Source organism: Peromyscus leucopus, chromosome 19 (assembly GCF_004664715.2).
Source record: "Peromyscus leucopus breed LL Stock chromosome 19, UCI_PerLeu_2.1, whole genome shotgun sequence".
NCBI lineage: Eukaryota > Metazoa > Chordata > Mammalia > Rodentia > Cricetidae > Peromyscus > Peromyscus leucopus.
In genome coordinates this window covers 72332026-72356794 of record NC_051079.1, presented here as the reverse complement: position 1 = coordinate 72356794, position 24769 = coordinate 72332026, and the positions used below count along the sequence as shown (strand labels likewise).

At 47.9% G+C, this 24769-nt stretch overlaps 1 protein-coding gene and 1 non-coding gene across 3 annotated transcripts; both read left to right on the top strand.

Moving 5' to 3' along the window:
* The first annotated feature begins 3566 nt into the window (after positions 1-3566).
* Positions 3567-23898, top strand: Cndp2 (carnosine dipeptidase 2). 2 transcript variants are annotated; one of them, XM_028873873.2, is made up of 12 exons: positions 3567-3656; positions 7778-7867; positions 8635-8778; positions 13026-13188; positions 14564-14652; positions 16349-16549; positions 17882-17966; positions 18917-19077; positions 19293-19457; positions 21016-21157; positions 21415-21562; positions 23258-23898. In XM_028873873.2, exons 2-12 carry the CDS (start codon positions 7808-7810, stop codon positions 23325-23327), a joined length of 1428 nt encoding a protein of 475 aa, XP_028729706.1. In that variant the 5' UTR covers positions 3567-3656; positions 7778-7807; the 3' UTR covers positions 23328-23898. The 2 variants fall into 2 exon arrangements, with proteins under 2 accessions (XP_028729706.1, XP_037053125.1); XM_037197230.1 differs by lacking the exon at positions 3567-3656 and having other exon boundaries at positions 7578-7867.
* Trnad-auc lies at positions 22705-22778 on the top strand. The gene has a single exon. It is a non-coding gene; the product is annotated as a tRNA-Asp (tRNA).
* Positions 23899-24769: the final 871 nt, after the last annotated feature.

Here is a 24769-nt window from a genome sequence, read left to right as displayed (position 1 = left end):
TTTGGAGACTTCAGTGTCCCGTTGTTCCGGTTCCACACAGGTGCTGTCCCCGGGACTGATGGTCTTGAGGGCATGCGGACAGCAGAGGGCTCACGCTCCATGTCGGAAAGAGGAGCTACCTGGATAAAGCCCATGTTAACTCCCCGTGTGCTTGTTTAGAGTAGTGCTTTTACCAACTCCAAACCTTGTCGCATTTCAAATGCAGAATTGCAAATCCAACCCTATCTTTTTGGAAGACGACGCCTTAGTGCCTTAACCAAAGTCAAAAGTGTGTTTTGAGTATTTCAAAGGGTTGGATCTTGAAAGTTATACTTTCTAGAGGTATAAAAATATAAAATGCCCAACGCGAAGGATAAGTTTTGGGTTTTCTTAACATTTATTCGGGTTCATAAGGAAAATACTTTCACAGGCTTTTGACAGAGAACGATAAAGTCTCACAAATGCATATTCATTTTCAACCCGGGCCCAAGCCTCCTGCTTGCGTTGGTTTACAGCGGCTTCTTTGCTTGTTTATGTAATCCCATCACAGGTGTGCCAACATAGCTACCAGGAACGAGGATCTGTGGATTCAGCCCTGTCTAGCTCACTGCAGCTGTGCATGTTGGTGCCTGGAACCCTAGAGAGATGAGGCCAGAGGATCTTGAATCTGATGTGCTAAAAAGTAAGATCCTGTTGGTGCTGCCAAGGGGCCCAGCACACAGCAGGTCAGAGAAACTGGAAAGGAGATAAGGAGTAGGCGAACTGTTGGACAGACACACAGACATAACACAGGAACTTTATCTGAGTGCCAAAGCTTAATTCTGCATTTATTTGTTTCTCTGCTGCTTGTTCTTCCTACTCTGTTCTTTTTCTGCTCTGTTCTTCTACCCTGATGCTTGCTTACTTGCTTTCTTCCTCCTCCTTCTCTTCTTCTTCCTCTTCCTTCTCCTCTTCTTCTTCCTCTTCCTCCTCCTCCCCTTCTTCTCGGTTGTCTTCCTTTTACTTCTTTTCTCATGTTTTTCCTTCTACCTCTTGACCCTGATGTTTTTTCCTTCTACATCTTTTCTTCTCTATCTCTTTTTTCTCTTATCCCTTTTATACGTCCTAATACAAAAATGTCTATGCAAGAAAAGATTACCTCATAACCACAAGTTACATATTATCGAAAACAAACTAAAATCTTTGCATAAGAAGAAATCACATTAAGATCACAAGCACATGTTTTCCTAAGATGCCCACAAGGTGCTCTCTACCCCACCCTCACATCACTTCTTTTTGGCTGCACGCTTCACCATGCTCTTTTTCATCTCAACAATAATTTCATTTACAGAGAGCTGTACAAAGCTTTTTAAAACCTCAGTAGATATGACTAGAGCATTCCAAGCTTTTACTTTTAATATCTAAAAGTTGTTTGCCAAGATCTGAAAGAGTTGGGGATTTTTAAGTCATTCGTGTACTAATAATCATAATCATAATTTAACCCAGAACAGTCGTTTGGTTTTGTTTTTTACACAGGATCTCATGAAACCCAGGCTCATTTTGAATTCCCTATGTATTAGGTTCTCCTGCCTCTGCATCTCAAATCCTGGTATTACAGACATGAACACCATGCACAGTTCAAAAGGAAAAAAGTAAACAGCTAAAACAAATACTAACTTAAAGTTTATAGACACAGGCCGGAGAGATAGCTCCGGAGTTAAGACTACTTGCTGCTCTTCCAGAGTACCCAAGTTCCCAGCACTCACATCAGGTGACCCACAAACTTCTGCAACCCCAACTGCAGGATATCCAGCACCTCTGGTTTATACACACCCCTACACATAATTAAAAATGCAGTAAACACAAATTTTAAAAAATTATAGATATTTTAGGTCAGGCACGGTGGCACACACCAGTAATCCCAGCACTTTTGGGAAGTGGAGGCAGGAGGATCAGAAATGCAAGTCCAGCTGCAGAGCATCTTTGTCTACATGACACTTATCTCAAAGAAACAAAAACAAACAAAACCCACAAACCAACAACGAATTATATCAGTGAGATTGTACTTTCTAGAATGCTTGAGGCACTGAGTTCAATCTCTAGAATACATGTAATTATTTATTATTTTATGTAGCAATAATAAAGAATAAAAGGCCATGACAGGTCAGGAAACATGGGGATGGTGGGAAGAAATGAAGGGGAGAAAATGGCATAATTATATTTTAATCAAATAAAAATTCAGCACACACACACACATATGTGATGATAAATTGTGTATCAAATAAAGCTTGCCTGAGGATCAGAGGACAGAGCCAGCCACTAGATTAAACATAGAGACCAGTACTGGGGTGTCACACACCTTTAATCCCAGCACCTGAGATCTCATGCCTCTCCTACCAGTATTTGGGAAGCACACATGCCTTTAATCCCAGCACTAGGAAGGAAGTGAAATGGCTGGGCGGAGAAAGGCATCTAAGACGTGAGGAGACAGGAACTAGACCTTTTTGGCTGAGAGACACTTTAGGCTGAGGACTCAGAAGCTTTCTGTCAGAGGGTTCGTGGAGATAGGATCTCACCTTCCATTCCACCTGAGAATTCGGTAGTGGTGAGAAGTTTCTCCAGTGGCTTGTTTCTTTGTCTCTCTGATCAGCATTTTTTTCCTTCAGCATTTACCCCAATATCTGGCTCCAGGTTTTTATTATAAGACCTCTAGGAATTCATGTTACGAATACATATGTATCTATTATATATACACATATATACATATATATGTAGAAAAGTATGACAGAGTCATGAGTTAAGACTATCAGTATAAAACATCACATTTGGCAAAATTCTGAAGGAATGTTGAAAACTCATGCAAATTTTAAGAAGGAGAAGGTCATTTTACTTTAGAATATTTGCAGTATGTGAGACTTACACTCACTCCTATGATTGCTAGAAGGTCTGGTAGGATGGCTCAGAGGTTGAGAGCACTTGTTGCTCTTGCAGAAGACCCAGCTTGGATTTCCAGGACCCATAAGGCTCACAACCATCTCATAACTCCAGTTCTGGGGAATCTGATGCCCTCTTCTGGTCTCAGACAAGTGGTGCACATACATACATACATTCAGGCAGAACACACACACACACATATATAAAATTAAAATATATATGCACACATACATATGTATATATGAGTTGTATATATGCGCGCGTGTGTGTGTGTGTGTGTGTGTGTGTGTGTATGTATGTATATATAATTTAAAATGTGGGAAGGGGCTGTCACGATGCCACAAATTGGTAATTCCAACACTTGTGTGTGCTTTGTAATCAAATGGATGGAAGTGGAGGGTGTGCAGCCGGCAGAAGTGTCCATTCCCTGGCTTCCGCAGGAACAGGAGAGCAATGGGAAACGCAGGTCCCTCTGGAGAGCGACCTCAGTTTTGGGTTTCAAGGCAGCACTGGAGGGGACTTCTAGTGGACGCCTTTGGGCGGTCAAGCGGAGGGGGGCGTGGCTACGGCCGGCACGGCTGATCCAGCGCCCCGCCCTTGCTCGGAGGCAGGGGGCGGGGCGGCCGAGGGGCGGGGCTGTCCCGAGGAGCCCGGCCATTGGCTGTTGGGGAGGGGAGCGTCGGCGGGGCGGGGCGGGGCCAGCCTCAGGCCTGCGGGCATTGGCTGGTGGGGCGGCCGGAGACACGTGGTGCGGAACCGGCGCGGTAAGCAGGCGCTCTGCGGGCCTTCCTTCCGCGAAGGGGGCCGGGGGCCGGGGCGGGCTGAGCACGCGGCCGGGCGGTGCGGGAGTCAGGCTGGTCTGCAAGAAAGTGCGGGACCCGGGCCATCCAGCTGGGAGCGGCGGAGGTCGGGAGGTCCCGGATCCCTAAAGCACTGCCAGCCCAGGCCTGAGTCACCCCAGGCCCCGGTGCGGGCCCGCGGTTCCGCAGGGACTTAGCCTGGTACCCAGCGCTCGCTCGCTCGCTGCAAGAGCTGGTTCTGATCGGCCGGCCCCCATAAGTGCCAGGTCCCCCGGGCCACCCAGTTCGCCCTGCAGGGCCGATGGGCTGTGCGCCCAGGCTAGCCTGCTTGGCAGCTTGGGGGCGAAGGGTCGCAGGGAGCAAAGGCTGGGCAGTCCTCACGCCTACACTTTGAGGATGCTGCCTGGCTCCAGACAGCGCCTTGGGTGCAAAGGCCCTGGGCAGGGTCCAGCTGGACCTTGCCCGTAGGATGGATCAGCCGGAGAGAGGTCTCCCCTTGCCAGCTTTCTGGTGCGAGCAGGCCGCTCATTCATTCACCAGTTTCAGTTTACTCATTTGTCAAGTGGAGTAGATGTTTGATCCACTGTCCTAACCCTTGAGAGCCTGGGGCCACCAATATTCTCCACAGAGGCTTGTAATCACCAACTCCAAGTAATGAGGCAAAGACCCTGTCATGGGACTGTGATGATAGATTGTGTCCCCTAATAAAATTTGTCTGAAGATCAGAGAACGGAACAAGTCACTAGGTTAAACATAGATGCCAGGCAGTGGTTGCACACACGTTTAATCTTAGCATTAAGGAGGTAGAGATACGTCTGTGAGTTCAAAGCCACCCTGGATTACCTGAGATTAATTCAGTCTAGGAGAGAAACAGCCAGGCGGTGGTGGCACACAGCTTTAATCCCAGTACCTGGGAGTCACACGCCTTTAATTCCAGCAATAGGAAGGAAGTAATATGGCTGGACAGAGAAAGGTATGTAAGGCGTGAGGAGACAAGAACTTGAGTCAGGATTTGTGGAGCTGGCGAGGTGAGACTTAGCAGTGCCTTGTTCCTTTGTTTCCTCTGATCTTTCAGCATTTACCCCAATATCTGGCTCCAGGTTTTTTTTTTATTATTATTAAAAGACCATTTAACATCCATGCAACGTGGGATCCTGATTGTACTGCTCCTGGAAAACTTAAGACTTAGAGATAGTAAGGTTGTTGTCATATTTGGCGGGAAGTTTGCTTCTGTTCAACCCACCAACACTGCTTTTTACCTTACTAAATGGTTTCCAATTGATGACCTTGATGTTGGCGGAGGTGAAGCAGGCGTCATCAGAGCCTAGTGGGAGGGAGAGTGGGACCTGGCTTAACTTGCTGTGTCTGGAGGGACAGTTTAAAGGGGGGGGGTTGCTTTTATGTGCTCTGGGAACTCTGCGGGGTAGTTGAATCCTTGCTGTTACTGCCCTGATCGTTATATCTTTGTGTAACAACATTAGCAACAAAATTGCTAATTTAGTTGCGAGGATGTGATACTGAGCCACAGTGTTTGGGATTTATGTAAGGACCAGGAGCCCCAGTGAAAAGTACCCAGTGTAGCAGATGGTTCTGCAGGGTAAGGTTTCATCAGGTAAACAAGTACCTTCCCCGTGCATAGTTGGTGACAGACGGGTGAAACTTAACACTGATAAACACCTAGGTAATATCTGGAATCTCCCAGAGGCCCTGTTGGGTAAGGCTGTGAGGTGGTGGCGGGTCTAGAAATATTTCTTCTGCTGTGCTATGTTTTAAAAAGGAGGGAAAGATCGTGAGGGCACTGAGGACTTGGTAGTTCCATGTCCCACTCTTGCAGCATCCCTGTTTACTACTTGAAGTGCCCTGAGATTCCATTGCTCTGTGCTCTGCATGGCTGCCATGCTTTGTGTCACGGTAGATCAACTCTCTGTTTAGAAACTGCCCTGGGATCCTGTACCAAGAAACAGTGTTCTTTGCCCCGTACCTGTGCAGCCATTTCTTCGGCACCCACTTGAGACCACGTGGCCACAGTGACACCAGGTCACTTGGAGTCACTGCAAGATGAATTTCCTCAGCACAACTGAGCTCTGTTTCACCTGTGCTTAGTTAAGTCCAAGTCTTGATACTTGAAGCAGGAGAAAACACCAGTTGCTAGTCTCAGTGCCTGAGTCATTTGTGTTTCACGTTAATTCCTATTTTATTTTATTTTATTTTGTTTTGTTTTTTCGAGACAGGGTTTCTCTATGTAGCTTTGCGCCTTTCCTGGAACTCACTTGGTAGCCCAGGCTGGCCTCGAACTCACATAGATCCACCTGGCTCGGCCTCCCGAGTGCTGGGATTAAAAGCATGCGCCACCACCGCCCGCCTAATTCCTATTTTAAAAGCTTTCCACAGATTACTTTCTCCCGCCTCTGTAGCGGACAGGAGCTCTGGGGTCTCAGGCATGAAAACCTAATGTTGGAACATGTGCCCAGAAGGCTGGAGTTGTAGTTCAGTTGGTAGAGTATTCGTTGAGCATACATGAAGCTCTGGGTTCCATCCCCAGTACCTCATGAACTGGGTGGTGCATGGCTATTATTCTAGCATGTGGAGGTGTGGTAGCAGGAGGACCAGAAGTTTAAAGATAGCCTGGGCTACATGAGATCCTGTTTTTGTTTTGTTTAAAAAAAGAAAAAAGAAAGAAAGAGGGGAGGGGGAACTGCCCAGAAGATGCAGACATTGAGCATATTTGTGGGGTGCCTAAAATGTGTCCATACATGTGTGCACCATACAGTGGACAAACTGGGGTGCACAGCATTGGCCATTTCTTTGTGATGGAAACCCTGGACTTCCTTCTAGCTTTCTGAAAAACAGTTCACAACTGTTCTTTCACTCTCTCGTGAGGCTGGAGCTTTCTCATCTTTGGCCCTTAAGGAGGCCGAGTGCAGTCTGTGGCCAGCGTTATCAGTTGTCCAGATGAATTCCTCTTGCTTTCTGGTTCCTAGGGCTGGGTGTAGGCTTGCAATTGAAAAGGCAGCATTGCTGAGTGGCGGTCCATACGCCTTTAATCCCAGCACTCGGGAGGCAGAGTCAGGCAGATCTCTGTGAGTTCAAGGCCAGCCTGGTCTACAGAGCAAGTTCCAGGACAGCCAGGGCTACACAGAGAAACCCTGTCTTGAAAAGGGGGAAAAAAAAAAGCAGCATGTTGGGGGGTTTTATTGTTTGTTTATTTGCTTGCTTTTTGAGACAGTTTCACTATGTTTCCCTAGCTGGCCTGGAATTTACAATGTATAGAATCGGCTGGCCTCATACTTTTCAGAGATCCACCTGCCTCTACCTCCCCTGCCCTGGGTTAAAGGCATCTGCTACCACACCCAGCCTGTGACATTTTTATTGAGATCTTTGAAATGATTATTTCCTCTAGCAATAGAAGGTTAACAGTTCACCCTGTGCTTTAAGAGTATAACATCGGGACTGTGGCTCAGTTGATAGAGGCTTGCCTAGCATGCAGGAAACTCTGGCTTTGATCCCAGCACTAAATAAATCAGGCTTGGGGGTTTGGACGTGTAATTCCAACAGTCAGAAGGGAGAGGCAAGAGGATCAGATGTTTCAGGCTAACTCAGACCACAAGAGGTCCCATCTCAAAAAAAAAAAAAAAAGTATAACATTTAAAAATTAAATGCCGGCTAGGCATGGTGGCACACACCTTTAATCCTAGCACTCAGAAGTCAGGTGGATCTCTATGTGAGGCCAGCCTGGTCTACACAGAAAGTTCCAGGACAGCGATAGTGTAGACTCATCTCAAAAAATAAAATGCACAGTAAATCCATGTGATTGGAAAGTACCCACTTACAGTTTTCTTCAGATTGTCTGCCACTGGGGCTCTGCTCTTTGCTGGAGCTTTTCCTTTGGAGCAAGGAAGGGAAGGTTAACCTAAGCCTCTGACTGGTTCCCAGTCACTTCCTGGAGAGTCCTGTGATACGTGTCCTGTCGCAATCAGTGCTGAGGGAGGGTGGAGGAGCACTTCCCCGTCCTCAGACAGCTCCTCTGACCACTGCCCTTCGGTCTCAGCTGCAAGCAGGTCTGACTCCTTGCTCTCTCTGCTCAGAGCTTCCAAGATCTGAAGTCTGCCTGAAAGATGTCAGCTCTCAGAACCGTCTTCCAGTATATTGATGAAAACCAGGACCGCTATGTCAAGGTGAGGGTCTGTCTCTCCTAAGTTAATAGTGAGAGCTGTTTGAATCTTGTCAAGTCAGAGAGATTTTCAAGAAGCTAATGTGAGTTATGCCATTTTGATCAAGTATTAAAATTTCACGTTTCTTCATTTCATGATGGTGAAAGTCACAGTTTTGTCCTTTGACAGTTAATTATTCGTCTCTACAAATAATGCTCATTCTTTACTTTTCTCTAATCTTATCTATGGTTTCTTGTGATAGATATAGATTTAAAAAAAAAAAAACATCTTGTATCCAGCATGTTCTGAGTGATATTATGATATATTTAAACTGTTGCTTGGTTTTCATCTGAAAGAATTATGACTTCAGTTTACTTTTGGAAGAACCACTGTAGATGAAACATTTTGACTTTTCCCTCAAAAACTTACATCTTGGCTGCTGTAAGGGAGACAAGTGAACTCACTTAGATGTTACTTGAAGACATTGCATTATGCTTTCTTTCTGTTGCAATTTTGTTGGCTATAGGTATAAACATATTTATGGAATTGTATGGTTTATAATCATATGCTTCGTGGTTAAAAGTGCACATTCTGACATGTCCCCTTTCTGCTTAGTTTTAGGGGTAGGAACAGCATAGTTTTGTTGATGTTTAAATATAGAGCAGGCAAGCGAGGTCTGCTCCGCACATAAAGTGGAGTAGCTGTAGATAGAGGTCCATGGAGGAGCCCGTCCCTGCCCTTAAAGAACAGCATTTCAGAGCCCTCCCTTCCCACCTGCTCTCTACAAACAGAAACTTGCGGAATGGGTGGCCATCCAGAGCGTGTCCGCCTGGCCGGAGAAGAGAGGGGAGATCAGGAGGATGATGGAGGTGGCTGCCGCTGATGTCCAGATGCTGGGGGGCTCCGTGGAGCTGGTGGATATTGGGAAGCAGAAGGTATGAGCATGCCTAACCTCAAGCATCCAGCCGGTTCTTCCTGGGGGCTGGGAAGAAGCAGCCAGGTCCTGGATGACCTTTGGCTGCAGATGGTCAGCTCAAATTCAAAGTAAGCTTGTACTGGCCCTTGTGTACATCCTCGCTTAGGGCGAGTTAAAAGTTTTAACATTATTCAGCATGTTTTATTTCAGAAAGGAGAACTGTAGACCAGTGACTCATGGTAAGTTAAAATGACTGTCATTCTTAAGAAGAGCTGAAATTCCTTTCCCAGAAATCAAAGCTTTCACTTTTGGAAGTTACACATTGTCTGAGTCACTTTATAAATAACAAAACTTCCTGTACCGGGCCCTCTGCATATGTATTATAGCTTTCAGTTTAGTGTTCTCATGGGACTCGGGAATGTGAGAATGAGGGGCTCTCTGATTCTTGTGCGTTCGCTTGGGCTCTTTTCTTCAGTTGGCTTGTCCAACTTTGATGTGATGATTATATTTTATTTTGTTGTATTCTGTTGTTTTCTCTTAGAAATCTGTTCTTCTCAAATGAGAGACAGAAAGGGAGTGGATCCAGATGACAGGGAAACTGGGAGGAGCAGAGGAAGGGAAAACTGATCAGGATCGATTGTATGAGAAAAGAAATCTGTTTTCAATAAAAGGGAAAACTCCCCCTGAAAACAAAAATATAAAAATAATAACAACCTACCCCTACCCCCATGCATGCACCCCAGCCCCCCACCCCCACCCTCATGCATGCACCACCCCCCTCCCAGAACTTCTTATCAGGGATCTGTGGGTGGAGAGGGTACATTAAGAACAGCTTGTTTTCCTTCTGATTTTTGTTACTGGTTTTGGTTTTGGTTTGAGACAGGATCTAACTCTAGCCCTGGCAGGTGGAAACCCATTGTGTAGACCACACTGGCCTGGAGCTCACAGAAATCCCTGTGCCTCTGCTGAGGTTTAAGGCATACGTCACCACACCCAGCTTCTTCCTTACTTAAATAAATAATCTGACTTTATGATATATGTTTCTGCTCCTTTAGTTTCACGTGACTTTTCAGGCTCACTCTGTTGTTGTTAGTTTGGTTTTTAGACAGTCTTTCTCCTACATAACCCAGGCTGGCCCTGAGCTCACGACACTCTTCATGCCCTTGGTATCCCAAGTGCTGAGGTTTAAGGCATGAGCCATCACACCTGACCTTATCCTGTGTCTTTTGTCTGATGACTTAGGTGTGCAGTTTGCAATGAATGCTTCTGGAATGTGGGGGTAGCCATACAATTCACTGTGCATATTTTTTTTCTTTGGTTTTTCGAGACAGGGTTTCTCTGTGTAGCTTTGTGCCTGTCCTGGAACTCACTCTGTAGACCAGGCTAGCCTCGAACTCACCGAGATCTGCCTGGCTCTGCCTCCCGCGTGATGGGATTAAAGGTGTGGGCCACCACCGCCCCGGCACTGTGCATATTTTCTCCCTGGGGGTAGTGTGACCATTGGAAGCCAAGTGCCTTCAAGGCAAAACCAGAATTCAGATCCAGGCTCCCTGACTCATGGTCCAATACTTCTATCGAGATTTTCTTCAGATGACAATTTTAATAGTTGATACACAATAGCAGCTTCCCAACAAATACCCCCGACACCCAGGGGAATAAACTAAGTTTCTTCATTCTATTTTCTTTCACTTTCTTGTCTAGTCTTTGTAAATTTTTGATTATTTATTTCTTTGGCGAAGTCTTACTCTGTAGTCCAGTCTGCCTTCCCAAACGCCAGGCTTACTCGTTTTTTTGTTTGTTTGTTTGTTTGTTTTTGTTTTTTTTTGCCTTATTGCTTGCTACTTTCCATTCTTCTCATTGTGTTGAACAAAAAATGAAAAATAATTAGGTGGGATAAGTCACTTGGAAGAGTTTCTTTACAGTAAATAAATCAGGGGGAGTGGGGTGTCCCACCTTTGGGGCAGCCAGGACTATACAGAGAAACCCTGTCTTAAAAAACAAACAAACAAAATTAGAGTAAATAAATCTATTCTGTCTTTTTAAAGGCCCTCCTTAAAAGAACGCAGTGGCTGTTACGCTATTTCACATTAGGTGACACCCATTTTTATCAAGGAATTGAGAGATTTCTCTGCTCAGGCCAGCTAAGAGCTAGCTGACGGAAAAGGCCACATGCCCTATATGCCCAGAAGTTTAAGGTATGATTCTCTCCCCCTGGTGCTTACAAGCCAACCTCATGAAATCGATGTGCGTGCAGGCCTAGCCCTCATAGCACATGCTCAGAGCTGTCAGGGTTAAGAGGTACTTGGGTATTTTATTAGTAGAGTTTACTAAGAGAATAAATCCGGCTTTTTGGTTTTTTTCAAGACAGGGTTTCTCTGTGTAGCTTTGGAGCCTGTCCTAGAACTCGCTGTAGACCAAGCTGACCTCAAACTCACAGAGATCCACCTGGCTCTGCCTCCCGAGTGCTGGGATTAAAGGCGTGCGCCACCACCAGCCGCCACCACCACCACCACCACCACCTGGCTAAATCGTGTATTCTTAGAAGAATCCCTAACACCTGCTGGGTGTGGTGGTATATTCCTCTAATCCCAGCAATCTGGCAGGGAAGGGAAGGAGGATCTCTTGAGTTCAAGGACAGTGAACATGTCTCAAAACAAAACAAACAAACAAAAAAAAAACACGAAGAATTCCAACCACCTGCTGAGTTCTCTGACGGGTTTACAGACTGAAAGTTGGGAGATGAGAGTGTTCTCAGTCCTCCCCCACACTGTCCTTTATAGTTGCTGCTCATTTTATTCTTAATCATAAATGGTTAAGCTGGGCAGTGGTGGCTTACGCCTTTAATCCCAGCACTTGGGAGGCAGAGGCAGGCAGATCTTTGTGAGTTCGAGGCCAGCCTGTGCTACCAAGTGAGTTCCAGGACAGGCGCAAAGCTACACAGAGAAACCCTGTCTCGAAAAACCAAAAAAAAAAAAAAATAATAATAATAATTAAAAAAAATAAATTGTTAATCTAGCCTCATTATCAGACAAGATAGTCGTGTGCATTGGGCGTTGGTGTGGGCGTGGCTTCAGGGGTGTGGCTTCAGGGCAGTCGGGCTCTACCTGTGCTGTCCATGTAGTTTGTGCGGCATGTTCTGTTAGGAGACATTTTCACAATAGTTCTTTGTAGTGGTTTCCAGCACTTCAGTACATGTGCATGATGTGCTAGCTGGAATAGTCCCTTCCTCCTTCCGTCAGACAAGTGTGTGTGTGTGTGTGTGTGTGTGTGTGTGTGTGTGTGTGTGTGTGTGTGTGTGATGTCCTCCCCTGCCAACTGCTTGTGTTCTTTGTTGTGATCACAAGGTTTTTCTGATAAAATACAGGCGCTAGTAGAGGAGGCACATGGGCTGCAGGGCGTGAGTTACATTCTGCTTGGGCCACAGAGTCACAAGTGGTACCATTGATCTCATGTAAAGGTAGGAAAAGACTTAAGACTGATTTGTCTAGAATTCTGCAAGTAGTGTCCTGGATAGCTGGTGAGGTGTTGGGGGGGAAGTCCAAGGGAAGTGCCAGCTACCACCATATTCTTTACCAGGCATTGTGTGAATGCTCTTTCTTCCTGTTGTGAAGATTTTTTTTTAAGGTGAGTGTATGTTGTGTGTGTGTATGGCGTGGGCTCACAAGTGTTTGTAAGCAACATGTGTGCCGGTGGCCAGAAAGGCTGGAAGAGATCATCAGATCCCCAGGTGTTGACGTTACGGGTGGTTGTGATGCCTGATGTGAGTTCTGGGACCTGGACTCAGGTCCTCTGGAAGAGCAGAAAGTACTCTTAACTGCTGAGCCATCTCCCAACCCTGAATTCCCTTAATGTCCTGTTGATGGTCCATCCGGCTCATCTTAGTTGTCTACATATAAAATTTCAAAAATGTACCATTCAACTGTAGATTGTAGTTGTTTCAGCCATTTCAGAAATGAGTTGAGTTGTATCCCAGACCCAGGCTACAAATATTTATCGTGGATATTGGTGATTTTAAAGCAGCCTTTAGCAGTTTATCAAACTAGTTGTGGGTGTCATTCAGTTCGTGCTCACTGGGTTTCAAGAAATTATTGGATTTCGGGAGAGTGAAGTCCTTATTAATTAAGAACTGTTAAGTGATAGGATCTTAAAACTCTACAGCAGAGGTTGATGGATGGGAACAGATAAGACCATCCCAGCTAGATTGAATGGCAGCCACCAGACACTCCGGGTTTATTAACCAGACTGTCTTCCATTGCCCGCCCCCAGCTCCCAGATGGCTCGGAGATCCCCCTGCCTCCCATTCTGTTGGGTAAGCTGGGCAGCGATCCCCAGAAGAAAACAGTGTGTATCTACGGGCACCTGGATGTGCAGCCTGCGGCCCTGGAGGACGGCTGGGACAGTGAGCCCTTCACCTTGGTGGAGCGGGAAGGTAAGGCACCCAGTGCTTGCCCACCCACCGAAGTGCTCATTTTCAACATTGGAGGAACAGTTCTGGAGATGTTACGTTTGGAAAAGCACTAATATTCTCCTGGGGTTTTCTCTTTCTGGCACTTTTTTTTTTTTTTAACAGCATCTAGAGATTGGGTTCTGGAAGTCTCTCATCTGTGCCTCGGTTATTGAAAGCTGAGAAAAGTTTTTCTTTTCTCATGACACTCCTTGATGGGAGCCTGCCAGGCTTCCTTTCAATCCTAACACGTTTTCCAGAACATTCTTTCCAGTTTGAGGCTGCATGTCCCCTGATGGCCAGCCTGTCCTTCTCGCTCCCTCTTGTGTAATGCTCAGCTTCTCAGTTGTCCCTGTTCTGGTCAGGAGAGTCCCTCAGATTCAGCCCCTTCTGCCTTTGAACCTTGCCCCCCAGGACTGAATTCCAGGCCCCCTAGCTGGGTGTGGAGTCTGCTCTTAGACACATCCTGACTCCCTGTGGACTGTTACATGACTGTGAAATGTGAAAAGGCATTTTATCTAACACAGCCTTTATGAAACACCATCCCATTGGGTCCTCCTCACCACCTAACTGGGACGTACGTACGTACCCATTGCTGTTATAACTCCATGGGCACTTGGATTCCTCCTGAGTATCAGACCCACATGTCTTCCGTGGCAGTTTATGGCTACATGAATTCAAGCTGTCTGGACTGGGAATCCTTCCTTCCTTCAAGGGCTCTCTCTCCTTTGAACGGCACATCTTCCCACCACCTGTACCAGAAACAGGGCTGTCCTGTCCCTGCTGTGTGCCATCTCTAGTCCCTTCCCAGCCTCTGCCCCACCCATGCTGGGGATACCCCAGTGCTGATCCTGATGATCTGACTAAGCTGAGGACACCCCAGTGCTGAGCCCAATGACCCAACCATGCTTATTTGAGCTAAATACCTCCCAGCAGATTCAGATTCAGCAACCAAATTGGGATGGGAGTATAGTTTGTCGTGCTTTGTGATGGTGGCCATGTGCTTCCAAAGCAACCAAACTTCCACATGGTTGCTGTTAGCTACGTGGCGCTTAGTCTTAAATGGCTAACTACCTGTAGGGTTTTCCTGGAAATGGATGGTGAATCTTGGTGAATCCTGGTCCTAGCCACTGCTGTGAAAGGGAAAGGTAACAGGAGGCACCCACACGACTACCTCTTCAGATGCTAGAAATTCTCTGAGTTTTGCATAGGGTTGGATGGAGACTCGGGCTTTTAAAGTGAAGAAGCCCTCATTGCTTAGGACAGCTGTGTGAGTTTGCCCTCGGCATTATCATGTTCACTTGAGAAAAGATCTTTTCCATTTGCTGTCTCTAACTGGATCTGCTGATTGCTGTTCCAGGCAAGTTGTATGGGAGAGGCTCAACAGATGATAAGGGGCCTGTGGCCGGATGGATGAATGCCCTGGAAGCCTATCAGAAGACTGGCCAGGTACACCCCCGTGCCAGATTCTGTCCACTCATCAGGTCGTGTGAGTAGTGGTATAAAGATCACTAGAGAGGAGAAAGCATGCCCCACCTTGGTCAGCACAGATGACTGAGATAGAAGTTACAGCTGTTTTCAGCTCTAGAAATTATTAACCAGGGCATTGTCTTACAGATGCTCAAAGGCCAAAGGTCAAGCTGTCACCACTCAGCAAGATTCTTGCCAACACTTAGAATGTGATCTTTGTTTTTCTCTTTTCTTTCTGTGCTGGGATCAAACCCAGGTCCTTATGCATGCTGGGAAATTCCTGTACCTCTGAGCTGTGCCTCCATCCCCAAGTGTGAAGTGAATTTTATTTTATTTTCTTGCGAATGTTTTTGGGCTTTTTTGTTGTTAATTTTGTTTTGAGACCTTATCCAAGTACTGGCCCCAGCAGGGAAGTTAGGTACCTAGAAGTTCAGCAGGTCTGGGGAGCTGAACTCTTAGCCAAATGGTCTGGAAATATTTGGGCACACAAGAATTTCATAGCAGAAGACAGCTGAAATATTAAAGGCTGGATGACACCAAATATTCATAATAAATGGCTTGCCTCTTGACAGACCCTTGGCCAGTCAAAGTTCAGCTTTAATACACAGCTGAATCTCTAATTATTCTTGTGGCTCACCACACCCAGGTTTTTTGATTATCTTTAAACCTGATTGTGATCCTGCTGTGTGGTTAGTTTTTGCATATGGATTTTATTTCACAGCATGATAAAATAAGAATAGGTACTTTTGTCAAAGTATGGAAAATTAGGGAAGAGGCTCATACTCTCTTTGTCGGGGATCATCTGCATGGGAGAAAACAGGTTAAAACACACACACACACACACACACACACACACATACACTTGGCCTGTCCAACAGCTGACCCTAAGAGCTGAGCACAGAAACCAGGAAGACCCATGAGGGGAGGGTGCACAGGACGGAGCCCTGAGCACCTTCACTTAGAGCTGTTCAGAATGTAACAGGAAAGATCTCACTTGGGACAGAAGAGGACAGCAGGAGCGAGCTGGGGCTTTTAGGCTTTGGACTCTGCGGCTGTGTCCTGTGTGGGGCCTCCTTTGCTCATTCGTGGATAGGCTACCTGCTACATCCCCTCCAGAGAACTTGACCCAGATGCCAGAGCTGTGCTGAGATTCCCATCGAGCACCTTAGGACTTCTTGGCTTCTTATACAGAGGGATGCTGGTAGTGTAGAAGGGCACCCCAGTGCAGGAAAGGTCTCACTTAGCCACAGCAACAGTGAAGGCTCAGTGATATTCAAAAAATATTCTCTCCTGATTCCTCGTGTGTGTGTGTGTGACTTGCATGTGGGTGCATTTGCACAGGGGTATGCATACGTGTGGAGGTCTGAAGTTGAGTTACAGACAGTTGTGAGCAGCCATGTTAGTGCTGGGAGTGGAACCCTGATCCTCTGGAAAAGCAGATCTCCCTGTCTCATGGCTTCCCCGACATTCATTGGCTCACTCTATGATTGCAGGGATCCCTGGGCAGGACATGCCTAGACATGGTATAGGGCTTTCCCTTCAAACCCTGGACTCCCACAGGCCAGTGAGAGAAGATCTCATATTTGAAACTAAATTTCAGAATAGTCTCTTGCATGTTGCTTCTGCAAGAAAAGTAAGGAAACTGACTGTCTTGCTATGTGTGTCCCTGTCACAGGAGATTCCCGTCAACCTGCGATTCTGCCTGGAAGGCATGGAGGAATCTGGCTCCGAAGGCCTGGATGAGTTGATTTTTGCCCAGAAAGACAAGTTCTTCAAAGATGTGGACTATGTCTGCATTTCAGACAACTACTGGCTGGGGAAGAACAAGCCCTGCATCACGTACGGCCTCAGGGGCATTTGTTACTTCTTCATTGAGGTACGAGCTGAGTCCCACAAACATCCCTTGTTTCTCTCCGACCCATAAGCCTCTTTGTTCTTCCGTACCCTGACACAGGCAAATACCAAGAAGTTAATCATACGTGAAGGAGGCGCTCGGAGCTTCCCAGGATCCTTCTTGGGTTCCATAATCCACTAATACCCCAGGCATGGGCTTATGAGGTCAGAAGTTCCATCTCAGGCAGTTTCAGATTAAGACAGTGTTACTGTGATATTGTATTCAAGTAATGACAGCAAAGGCTAGTCCTCCTGAGATGGCCTGGACAAGTAAACACAGGAGAACCCTCCCTTTAAAAGGTAAAATGGTCACACTTTATAGCAAGTAAGTTCTAATCCCATGTCTGAGTTGTCTTGAGAGAGTGGAGATTCTACCAGATGAGCAAGGAGTGTGGGCAAACTCTGCCGAATGCTGGTGGAGATCTTCTCCCACTGGGATGATGATGGTGGGTCCTGCTGAAGGTCTTTATCGCCTGCCTGATAGGGCAGAACCCATGGCCATAGCTGTACTGAGACTCAGCGTGTTACAATTGATTCTGTACTGTGAGGGAACTTCCCATTCCCTTATAGATGGGATTCTAAACACACATGGTTACCTGGCTTGCCTGGTTATAAGACTAATCAGTACTAAAATGGGTCTGAACCAGATCTTCAGATTTCATGGTGATGGAGTCCTGCATCATGCTAGGTATTGTCCTCTGTGGAAACATGTGCAGGGTCTCTGCAAAATGACCAGATTCCATCCTTCCTTTTAAATGGCTTATCAGTGTTAGAGGCTGCTCTGTATCATACTTCTGTCTGTGGCCAGCGTCCCTGTGCACACCTGCACCCAGCATCCTCTGGGCACACTTGCACCCAGCATCCATATTGCACACACCTGCACCCAGCATCCCCTGGGCACACCTGCACCCAGCATCCACAGTGCACACACCTGCACCCAGCATCCCCTGGGCACACCTGCACCCAGCATCCACAGTGCACACACCTGCACCCAGCATCCACAGTGCACACACCTGCACCCAGCATCCACAGTGCACACACCTGCACCCAGCATCCACAGTGCACACACCTGCACCCAGCATCCACAGTGCACACACCTGCACCCAGCATCCCCAATGCCCACGTAGTCTGCACATCCAGGAGTCTCTTGTGTCTGGATTTTCTAATTGGGAAATGACTTGCTTTGCTCCTTAAGGGAGCAGATTTGGACTAGAAACTGCCAGTCTTGCAACTGTTCTTTGTCAGTGCAATGTCACATAATTAAAATAAGCTCCCACTAAGCCACCAAATAAAGTGACCTTTTGTCTCTGTCCAGGTGGAATGCAGTGACAAAGACCTCCATTCTGGGGTGTATGGTGGCTCAGTGCACGAGGCCATGACGGATCTCATTTCACTGATGGGTGAGCTTAGGCTGGAGCTGTCTGGGTCAGCACTTTGTGGGCAGGGCACCTTTTCAGAGCTATCTATGTGTATGCCTAGTATGTTTCAGCATCCTTCATGAGCCTACTCAGCCGTGTTCCTAATTAAGTTCCCTTCCTCTGGGCATTGTTTCATTTAAAGGGCCCTGTGTTTCGCTCCTGCCTCTGCCCCTTCCTGTCTTTCCTGCATCTATCCCGTACCTCATCAACCTATAGAACTGTTCTCCCTTCCACGTCCAGTGGACATGGATTGATTCTGTTCTGCCAGGGAACTTCCCATTCCCTTTATGGATGGGAGTCCTTAGCCCCAGCTAAGGACCCTCAGCCCTGCTCAGCCTGTCCCTTAGAACCCCTGGATGCTGTCGTTCTTGTGGACATGGTTTTCACAGCTCTCAGAGGTCGTCTGCTGTGATCTGTTCCAACTGGCCATAACTGATCCCCCTGCTCGGTCAGATTCTGGAGAGCAAGAGCCACAGCTTCTGTCTAGCATCGTACGAGCACAAGCGAAGTGGAGCCGTTGCCTCCATGTCGTTCTGAAACCCCCTTCTCTCCTCCTGCATCCCGGGATGAGGGCTCCCGCAGGGGACGTGACATTGCTTCTGTAGTTAGAGACTGTTTTGTGCCACTCAGAGGTTCCCAGCTTTAAAGGACCTTGTTTCATGTGGAATCTGCATTGCCAAGAAATGTTGGCTAGTGTGGATTTTTAGGTTCATGTCCTGGTGTGCAACTGGAAGCTAACTTACGCACTCTACCTGCTCCTCAGTCTCTCTCACACCTCCTTGGGGCTACTCAGCTGACTTACTGGCATAATGCCCCCAGGTGCTCCTGGTGGCCATTTGCCCTGGTACCTGAGTTCTTGGAGTCAGGACATCCCAGAACACTGTTTATGCACTGTCCCAGCTGAGTATTCCACCCTCTGCCCCTTCCCTCAGGCTGTCTGGTAGACAAGAAGGGGAAAATCCTCATCCCCGGCATCAACGATGCTGTGGCTCCTGTGACGGATGAGGAGTGCAAGCTGTATGACCACATTGACTTCGATATGGAAGAGTTCGCCAAGGATGTGGGGGCTGGGACCCTTCTGCACAGCTGCAAGGTACTGTTTGCCTTCCTGTGCCCCCCCCCCAAGAGGCCCCAGGGCTCCCATGGCAGGCGTGTCCACCACGCCTCAAAGACATCCAGTGTCAGAGGCGGTTCATCCGAGGAGGGTTAGATGGGCTCTGACCAGCCCTACTGGGCACGGGTCGCCGTGTCCTCATGCACACATCCCATCTCCTCGGTGAGCAGATCTGACCTGTTGTGCTTCTGCAGAAAGACATCCTGATGCACAGATGGCGGTACCCATCCCTCTCCCTCCACGGAATTGAAGGAGCCTTCTCAGGTTCCGGGGCCAAGACTGTGATCCCCAGGAAAGTGGTCGGCAAGTTCTCCATCAGGCTCGTGCCAAACATGGTACCGGAAGTTGTTAGCGAGCAGGTATGTGGAGATGCGGGGCATGAGTGGGGGCAAAAGTTGTGGGGTACACGTGGCAGCTGAGAGCTGCTGTGATGTGAGAACAGTAAGAACTTTCTCCTGGGCAGAAGCATCCGCTTCCTGACTCCTGCCCCGCAATATTTGCTGTGATAAGCAGTATGGAAGCTTGGCAAGGACAAAGGCCATATGAGCAAACATTACACACACTACTGAGGCATGTGAAAATATGACCTCTGACCTCACCCCAAAGATGTGAAGCCCCAGAGAGGCACCTCTCTAGGAGGTGAGGAATGGAAGGGAGGATCTGGGCAGCTGCAGGTCAGCGACACTCATGGAACACATGCCTCGTTGATTAGCGAGACTTCATAAAGAGATGGAATCAGAGATTTCTGGGATGAGGATGCTGGGGCCTCTCTCCAGAGGAAGATGGGCTTTCCTCTTGAGGCAGCATCCCTAGAGCAACCCCTCGCCCCTTGGTGCTATGTGTTTGGTTTGGTCGGTTTGGCTTTGTGGGTTTTTTTAGATTTGTTTGTTATGTGTGTGAATGTTTTGTATACATAGAGGTCTATATACCACATGTGCCTGGTGCTCACGAAGGCCAGAAGAGACCACCAGATCCCCTGGAACTAGAATTAGATGTGGTTGTGAGCCACAATGTGGGTGCTAGAATCAAAGTACTCTTAAAGTTGTGCATCTCTCCAACCATCCCCCACCTTGGTTTTATGTATTCACACTGGCCCAGAACTTCCTGAGTGCTGGAATGGCAGGTGTGCATCACTGTCTATCGTGTGTGTGTGTGTGTGTGTGTGTGTGTGTGTGTGTGTGTGTGTATGTATGTGTGGTGTGTGTGTAGAATTAGTGCTTTTTCTCTCATTGCTATAACAAATATACCTAAAGAATACAAAATATAAATATAACATATACCTGAAGAAAATAACTAAAGGAACAAAGAAGGGCTTATTTGGCTCACAGTTTAAGGGTATAGGCCATCAGGACATGTGCATGAGGCAACTGGTCACATGTTCTCAGTCAGGGAGAGAAGAGAGATGAATCCTGATGTTCAGCATGCTTTCTCCTCTGCCCCTTTTATTCAGTCTAAGACTCCGTCTTTAGAATGTCGCTGCCCATCCTGGGGGGTCTTCACCCAGAAGTGTGTCCTACGTAATTCTAAATCTAGCCCAAGTGTCCACATAGGCATTTTAGGGCACAGATGCCCTGCCTGTTGAATGAGTCAGGTCAGACAGCATGGTCTTTGCTCGGTTTTTACATACTGTCATAATTTGGTATGTCTGTATCAAGGGTGAACTGGTTGAAATTTAACACAGTGCCTTTCAGCTCACACAGATCCCTTGCTGAGGCCTCTTTCTTGCTGCAGTGGTTGTGCACATCAGTGTCCGGCAGCAGAAGATGAAGCTCGCCACAGATCCTTTCTAGACTCGCCGATGCTGTGTAGACCCATGTGTCCAACTCGTTGTCAGGACCGCTGCGCGCCCTGCAGATCTTCTCACTGGGTCGAATGCCGGCTGTGAAACACCATGCGTCTCTTCTGCTTGTGCTCTAGGTTTCCAGCTACCTGTCAAAGAAATTTGCTGAGCTGCACAGTCCCAACAAGTTCAAGGTGTACATGGGCCATGGTGGAAAGCCTTGGGTGTCTGACTTCAACCACCCCCATTACCAGGCTGGGAGAAGAGCCCTGAAAACAGGTGGGCAGCCCTCTGGAGGTGGATGCCAGGGCCCTGAGAGTGTGTCTGAGGAGACTCTGTTGTAGCATGTAGTACCCATGTACCCATGACGGGGTCGATCGTGTTGCGAGCGAGGCTGAAGGGTGGGGTGAGATCAGGGCCTTGGTCTACAAGAGTAGATTCCTGAGCCCAGGCTCTGGACCAAAGCTTGCTAAGTGGTGGCTCTCTGGCATCCAGGACCCGGAGTCCATCATTTTTCTCTATTTTGCTTTTCCCAGTGTTCGGTGTTGAACCTGACTTCACCAGGGAAGGTGGCAGTATTCCTGTGACCCTGACCTTTCAGGAGGCCACGGGCAAAAATGTCATGCTGTTACCAGTGGGGTCAGCAGACGATGGTGCCCACTCCCAGAATGAAAAGCTCAACAGGTAAGACTGAGGCCTGAGGTTGGGTGCATCCTCCAGCAGGTGGGGGGTCTGTGATCACCCCTCTTGTCCCATAGGGGTTTGGTGGTAAGAACTGATGAGGGGCAGCGCAAGGCCTAGGTAGTGGCAGTGTGAAAACGGGGTTCATCTAGCATTCTTTGTTCATCACGCTCTGTGTAGCACCCATAAAACACCACTTCGTTTTGAAAAATTCCATCACTGACTGCTCAAGCCCCCTCTGCCTCTGACAGGAGACACTCGGGGCTCTCTCCAGCCTGCAGGATCAAGAGAGCCTTCCAGCTGCGGGGAGGAGGGACCCAGGCTGCAGGCTGCAGGCTGCAGGCGGTGTGGGAAGCTGCAGCCCTGTAGCTGAGAGGAAAACGGGAAGCAGAGACCCAGCAGTTGCTGCAGCAGCAGCAGAAACCTGGCTGCTGGGCTGTGGGTCAAAGAGCCGGTCTTCAGAAGCCATAGCTGTCCACGCGCAGGGCACTGGCTGAGACAAAGATCTAGACCAGGGCAGGACTCGTAGTTGGTTTTTGTTGTTTGTTTGTGTTTGGGGGGCCCACCACCCACCTCCCAAATAAATACAGGCAGACTTATTCTTACCTATGAATTCCCAGCCATAGCTTGCCTTGTTTCTAGCCAGCTTTCCTTAAATTATCCCATCTACCTTTTGCTCTGGGCTTTTACCTTTCTCTATTTTTTTTTTTTTTTTTTTTTTTTTTTTTTTTTTTTTTGGTTTTTCGAGACAGGGTTTCTCTGTGTAGCTTTGCGCCTTTCCTGGAACTCACTTGGTAGCCCAGGCTGGCCTCGAACTCACAGAGATCCGCCTGGCTCTGCCTCCCGAGTGCTGGGATTAAAGGCGTGCGCCACCACCGCCCGGCTACCTTTCTCTATTTTATATACCTTTTTTCCTTCTTACTGTGGCTGGGTGGCTGACCCCTGGTGTCCTCCTCTCCTTTTTTTCTTGCTCCTCCCTTGTCTCCTTTTTCTTATTTATTCTCTCTGCCTGTCAGCCGGGCCTATCCTTTCTCCTGCCTTGCTATTGGCCATGTAGCTCTTTATTAGACCAATCAGGTGTTTTAATCTGGCAGAGTAACACAGCTTCACAGAGTTAAACAAATGCAACATAAAAGAATGCAGGGTTGTGGGGTTAGCTCAGTGGTAGAGCACTTGCCTATCAAGCACAAGGCCCTGGGTTCGATCCTCAGCTCAAAAAAAAAAAAAAAAAAAAAATCAAAAGCTAGCCGGGCGGTGGTGGTTCACACCTTTAAACCGAGCACTCGGGAGGCAGAGCCAGGCGGATCTCTATGAGTTCGAGGCCAGCCTGGGCTACCAAGTGAGTTCCAGGAAAGGTGCAAAGCTACACAGAGAAACCCTGTCTCGAAAAACTAAAAAAAAAAAAAAAAGAATGCAACACATCTTTGCATCATTAAACAACTATTCCACAGCATAAAAGAGTGTAACGCATCTTTAAGATCCCACAACAAGGACTAGGTATTGTAGTGAGAAATGGCGGGAGGAGGTGTCAGGCTGAACTTGCAGTTAAGAACCACCAGGCTGAAATTTAAACCACACTTAAGGAGGAGCAGGGTGCTCCCTAGCGACAAAGCAGTGGGGGAATCGCCGCCCACCTGGCTCCCGACTCCTGGGGCAGCAGCTGGTAACGGTCGTTGTTTTCTCTCTTTGCTCTGTCAGGCACAACTACATAGAAGGGACCAAGATGCTGGCAGCATACCTGTACGAGGTGTCTCAGCTGCAGGACTGAGAGGTCTCACTTCCCGTGGAGGCCTGCCCAGAATACTCTGCCCTCTGCCCTCGCTCCCCTCCAGCTCTCTCTTCCCTGCCTCTCTCAGGTCACAGGCAGACTCGCAGGAATGGCCACGGTGCCTCCAGCTGTCACCGGGGCAGAGGCAGCTGTGTCAGAGAGTTGGCAATGTTTAGTCCTAAGGCTTACTGGGGACAACTGACTGGCCCAGGCTGGGAGGAAGGGGTTCTCAGAGGTGGTCGGTGTGACTTCACCTCCAGAAAGTAGCCAGAGTCCAAAAGCTCCAAGTCTGTGAGAGGTCCTGTCCGTCACGGACTGGAATGAACAGGATGGGTTCTCTGCTTTCTGTCTCAGGTGAGGCTCAGGGAATATTCAGGAGCTCTTGCTGTGACAGTGCCATGGTGACCCCTCACTGTGCTCTGTATCCCTTCTTAAGACCCTAGCTGACCATCACTGGTGTCCCCCCCCCCCCACTGCAGCCCCTCAGAATCTGTCCAAACAGTCCTAGTGGAAGCGTCAGTCCAGAGCCAGCTACCCTGCTAATAAAGGTGACGATGAGCCCCCGGGGGAATTGCTGTGGTCTCACTTTCTTGGGGAACATGCATGCAGGTGTTCATTGGTGCACGACCTGCTTGGTGGAGCACACGTGTGTGTATGTGTCAGGTAGTGTCGGGTACCTGTCACCTCATGATAAAAAGTAGTGGCCTGAGCTCATAACGCCAGACTTGTGTCCACCCTTCTGCCTCCACATCAGATTCTTGCAGTCCCAGGGATGGGTCAACAAAGAGGCAAGATGAGTGGTGGGGACCATGGCAGAGATCTAGGAGCCATTCTGAGAGCACACAACTGCCAAGGACTAGCTGGAGAAGGAATATTGTGATAGTAGAGGATCAGGAAGCTGAGGCAGAGGAATTGCCATGAGTTCAACACTACCCTGGGGTATAGTGTAAAAACCCTGTCTCAAAATAGTAAGCAAACAAACAAACAAAAATGGCTTCAGAGTGATGGCCTACAGAACAAATGATTACCCACCCAGCTCTACTAATTCAAGTAAATGATTAAGTGGTGAGCCGGGCAAGGGTTCTTGTGAGGAATTCCCACTCAGTGCTGCAGGAGAAAAGGGGACCTATTGTATCACCACAACTGTCACAGGTGAGCTCACAAGTGTACTAAAATGCTTAAACGTGGGGGATTTGCCTAGTCTGAAACTATCTCCCGAGGTTCCTTGGTCCCCAGGGAAAACCCAGTGACTACAGTGGAGAAGCCCCAACAGATTCGTGGACCAGGTGACCAAGTGAGCATCCTGCAGCGATGCCCATCCGTGTCACATAGCTGGACCAGGTGATGCAGTGATGCCCATCCATGTCACATACCTGGACCAGGTGATGCAGTGATGCCCATCCATGTCACATACCTGGACCAGGTGATGCAGTAATGCCCAT

Excerpts from the sequence above, each read along its gene's own strand:
- Cndp2 (XM_028873873.2), top strand. The coding sequence starts at position 7,808 with ATGTCAGCTCTCAGAACCGTCTTCCAGTATATTGATGAAAACCAGGAC. Across the intron at positions 8,779-13,025 it reads TGGATATTGGGAAGCAGAAG|CTCCCAGATGGCTCGGAGAT; the intron begins GTATGAGCATGC and ends GCCCGCCCCCAG. Across the intron at positions 21,158-21,414 it reads GAGAAGAGCCCTGAAAACAG|TGTTCGGTGTTGAACCTGAC; the intron begins GTGGGCAGCCCT and ends TGCTTTTCCCAG.